This window comes from Chinchilla lanigera, unplaced genomic scaffold, assembly GCF_000276665.1.
Source record: "Chinchilla lanigera isolate Chin_1 unplaced genomic scaffold, ChiLan1.0 scaffold00051, whole genome shotgun sequence".
Lineage (NCBI taxonomy): Eukaryota > Metazoa > Chordata > Mammalia > Rodentia > Chinchillidae > Chinchilla > Chinchilla lanigera.
This window is the reverse complement of record NW_004955452.1, coordinates 16,468,323-16,472,569: the sequence shown is the minus strand read 5'-3', so window position 1 is coordinate 16,472,569 and position 4,247 is coordinate 16,468,323. Positions and strand designations below refer to the sequence as shown.

The window sequence follows — 4,247 nt, the reverse complement described above, 5'->3', positions numbered from 1 at the left end:
TTTTTTTTTGCCTTGCCTTTCTTGTGTCTTTGCATCTTGCCCATATACACACAGTTCTGCTTATCTCTGAAGCTTTCATTGACTGCTTTGCCCTGCCCCGTCTCTGCTCCTTGGACTCCTCTCACATTTGTAGATTTGTAGTCAGTTGACCCCAGATTGTTTTATGTTTTGTGTGTTGGCTTTATGCTTCTGCTAGCATATCCTTGAAGGGGTGAGCTGTATCTGTTGCTTCTTTTGACACATTGTACTCTCTTATGCTGTTCAATAAGTGTTTAATGACTTTCACCAAATCAAATATAAATTATTAAGAGACCACATTGTGTTCAAGCAGGACACACATATTTTACTTTATCTGAACGTGAATTTAGTGATTTGAAACTTCAGTGTCAGAGATGTTAATTTGGCCAAGAGGATGATCAGATTACACATTTGTTGTATATGCAAGAGGATGTGATGGTGGATATATACCATGATGAGCTGTTTCTTAGGATTGAAGAGGTTGCAACCTGTTCTGGACATTGAAGAATTTCAAGCAGTGCTTATCCGTCTGGGTTAGGCTTGTGTACAAACGCAAAATGACCATGGCTTAAACAGGTGGAAGTTTGTGTCTTGTCACATTTAGGAAGTGTGGAGGTGGATATCCCTAGTACCTTCTGTAGGTGCTTCACTTCCTGCACTGCCCTTCTGAGCACTGGCTGGTATTTTCAAGATTGCTTCATGGTCCAGAATGGTTCCTAGGACTCCAGCCATCTCATCTATATTCCAGATATTAAGAAAGAAGATATATTCTTTCAGGAATAGAAGAAGAAGTATATTTTCATAAGCATAAGAGTTCATGCCAGGTGTGGTGGTGCACACCTGTAATCTCAGCACTTGGGAGGCTGAGGCAGGAGGATCACTGTGAGTTTCAGGCCAGCCTGAAGTACATGGAAAGACCCTGTCTAAAAAAAAAAAAGTCCACAGAAGTTCCACGTATCCTTTGCTTATCTCAGTGACCAGAGTTGTCACATGGCCATATCTGCCTACACAGAAGGCTGGCAAGTGTATTGTTTTACTGGTACCAGGTGTTCATCCAAAAATGGGCTACTGCTTTAAGGGGAGATGGGGATAAAATGGCTAAGCAATTGGCCATTTCTGTCATAAAATAGAAGTCTTTATTCAACCAAAATCTTGTGTGGAAGCCCACTTCCTAAAACAGATGAGAGGACGCTTCCCTGCCTGGAAGTGGGTACAAGCTGCGTTCCCCTGCTGGGCCTCTCTGGGATTTCTCAGACTCCAGGCCTCTGCCAGTAGTTGGCCCAGCTGTCTGCCTATTTCCGTAGCTTTTCATTAGCTGCAGAAGACTTAAAAAGGAAAAACGTGATAATTCTAAAGTATTTTACCTTTAGAGTTTATTGTAAATTTTCTAAAATTGCTTTTATTAATTATCTTCCGTGTCTACTCCCAGACCAGTGTTAATGCTAGTGCTAACCGGTGTTAACAGTTTGATGATATGATTTATCATATTTCAGTGCAGAGAATTCCTTCATCAGGTGTATGTTTTTTAATACACACCAAGGTTTTTCTGTCACTGAATGTTTCCTAATGTAGAATTTGTACTTGGCACTCAGGAGGCATCGTCTTTGTTTTCTCTGTTGCAGGTTTAATAGACTACAACTTCCACTGTTTCCGGAAAGCTATTCATGAGGTGTTTGAGGTGGGTGTGGCTTCTCACAGGAGCTGTGGTCATCAGTCCACCGCCCCCAGTCTGAAAGCATTGGCACACAATGGCACGCCTCGGAATGCCATCTAGTCAGACTCCCAGTGGTTGGGGCTTGCTGCCAGCTGACTCCTCACTCCAAGGTCAAATGCCGCGTGCTACAGGACATGAGAGCTGCCGCTTGTGGGGACCTGTGCCTGTCCCTCTAGAGGCGAGGGGGTAGCGTTTTTGATTCGGATGAAAACCCCTTCAGCTGGTGGTATACAACTGAAGCTGTTGTTTCTTTTTAAAAAATTGGCAGAGAAGAATTCTAGAGGTTACTGAACTCAAGTTGTCTTTTTCTTCTTTTGAGTCCTACTTTAAATAGTTGGAATATTTTGGACCTGAAGATCACACCAGTTACCCATCCTTATCAGGTACTGTTGCCATCAGTTCCAGCTGAAAATAATGGACAAAACCGAATTTTTATATGCTTCCCTTAGGCTTTCATTTGAATAGTGTGCTTTGCTTAAATTCTAACACTGCCTCTGAGATCTCAGTTTTGGACATTGTACATCTAAGACCTTTTAAATGCGTTCGCTTGCTAACTCGGAAGATGCATCGTCTGACTGCAGCAAAAGACATTTCTATATTTGTTACTGAGGGAATGAAATAAAATTCTATGCTGCGTCGGGTAGAGAGCAAGGCTGCACAGGGGCTGCATCAGTTCCCTTGGAGGTGTTGCAGAAAAAAACTTCGAAACAGAAGAAAATTTTGTACCCTTGTTTTGGGTACCAGAGATGTCATGAGTTCCTTCTCCTGCATTTGATAAATGATCATGCTTCGTGTAACAAAGGGAATTTTTAAAAAACTTTTTCCCAAAGTCCCCTTGTAGGGGAGAAACTCATTATGTTGCTGAAATATTTAGCCTATTTTTCTTTAATCTTGATATCAGCCTCTTCACTGCTTTTATTCTAAACTGTCTACATTCTGTCAGCATTGCTGTTTGTTGACCCAAAGGCACTGGTGGCTCCGCTGGAGGTGGGAACATGCGGTGCCACGACACGTGTTGTCTTACATGCTCGTCTCCAGTATTCTGACCCGAGTGTCAGCTGTGGTACTTTTTTCACATAGGCTGTTGATTTGTAATTGTTTCTTTTTGTTGATGGTTGATACCCTTCCCACTGATTTAAACTTACACATTATTTTTACTCCACACGCCCAGTAGTCACATATTCCAAAGCCACTGGACCACTTGAGTATGTAAGTGCCGCTGTTTAATGAAACATACATTCAGGTCTATAAACCTAGCAGTGTGACTTGGAGTGCTTCCTGCAGATGACTCTGACTGTTGAGTATTTACATGGACCACGGTGATATCCAAAAGAAAAAATGCTTTTATATTTATAGATTATTTCATTGAACTATATATAAAATGGGTATCAATAAATGTATTTACTCCAAAATCAGTCTTCTGCCTTGCCTAAAGTATGAGAGGGTGGGCTACCGGAACATCGGAGTGTCCCACTCTGTCATCATCTTTTCATCCGTTTCCTTTTCTGCTGCCTTATGTAGTTCCCTTCCCTTTGTTTCAGGACTTGTGTCAATGCAGGAATTCCCCCGCAGGTATCTCCCCTGGCTCATTTCTGTTCCAGTGTAGGAGATGTGGCCAGGTGAAAATGTGTTTCGGTTGTCTTTCATCTCTACAGACGTCACTCAGTGCCAGGAATATCCAGGGCCTGGCATGACTGATGCATTGTATTCAAGTGAGGGAGTCAGGAGACGATTGAAATAGAATACTATTAAAAAGATGGTACGTGGTCCAGCTTTTTTTTTTTTTCCCTGTTCCTGAGATGCTCACTATTGACCCTTAAGTGTCTGTTAAATTAGTGTTCTGTTTGTGTAAACATACAGTTGGGTCTGAGCTGGTTGGAGAAAAGTATGTTATCAGTGGGAGGGAGGTCAAGGTTGAAAAATAATTGGACTACAGTAGAAGTTAAGTTTTAAAACTCTAAAATGAAAAATCACAGAGACAGTTTGAAAAAGCTTATTAAAATATTTAGTCCTAACTCATTTGGAAACGGGTCCTGAGGGGTACAGCATTGTATTGAGGCCTGTAGAAGGCCTGAAAGGCCTCTTGCGATGGGTGGGGCTTTTGGGCGGTGATTGGATCATGGGACAGTGTACTCACAGGGGTTCCGTCCAATGCTAAGTTTACAGCTGAATGTGCTCTTTGGGGTTGGGGGGTATCTCCCTCCTGGCTCCCCACTTTGTCTCTCCGCTTCCTGGTGAGCAGCTTTTCCTCCACCACGCCCCCCTCCTCTGTGCCATCCTGTCCTGCAGCCAGCCGACTGGACTAAAGTGTGAGCCAGAACAAACCTTTCCAGTTGTGGGTAGCAGGTAATTTGTCGCAGCAACGAGGAAGATTAACCAAGAAAATGGCCATGTAACTTAAAATTCCAAGCCGGGATACTGCTGAGGGTGGACAGGATGCTGTTCATAATTATGCCTGAGCGACAGATGGAAGCTGACACCATCCCAGGTGAACCACAGGTGGCTAGACTAGTCA

At 42.9% G+C, this 4,247-nt stretch overlaps 1 protein-coding gene across 1 annotated transcript in view; it reads left to right on the top strand.

Moving 5' to 3' along the window:
* The window catches only part of Rragc (Ras-related GTP binding C), a 16,911-nt gene extending 13,767 nt beyond the window's left edge, over window positions 1–3,144 (top strand). Inside the window, exon 7 of the mRNA XM_005395231.2 lies at window positions 1,641–3,144. Coding sequence (XP_005395288.1) covers window positions 1,641–1,792 — 152 coding nt within the window. The 3' untranslated portion in view covers window positions 1,793–3,144. The remainder of the gene's footprint in view (window positions 1–1,640) is intronic.
* The last annotated feature ends 1,103 nt before the right edge of the window (window positions 3,145–4,247 follow it).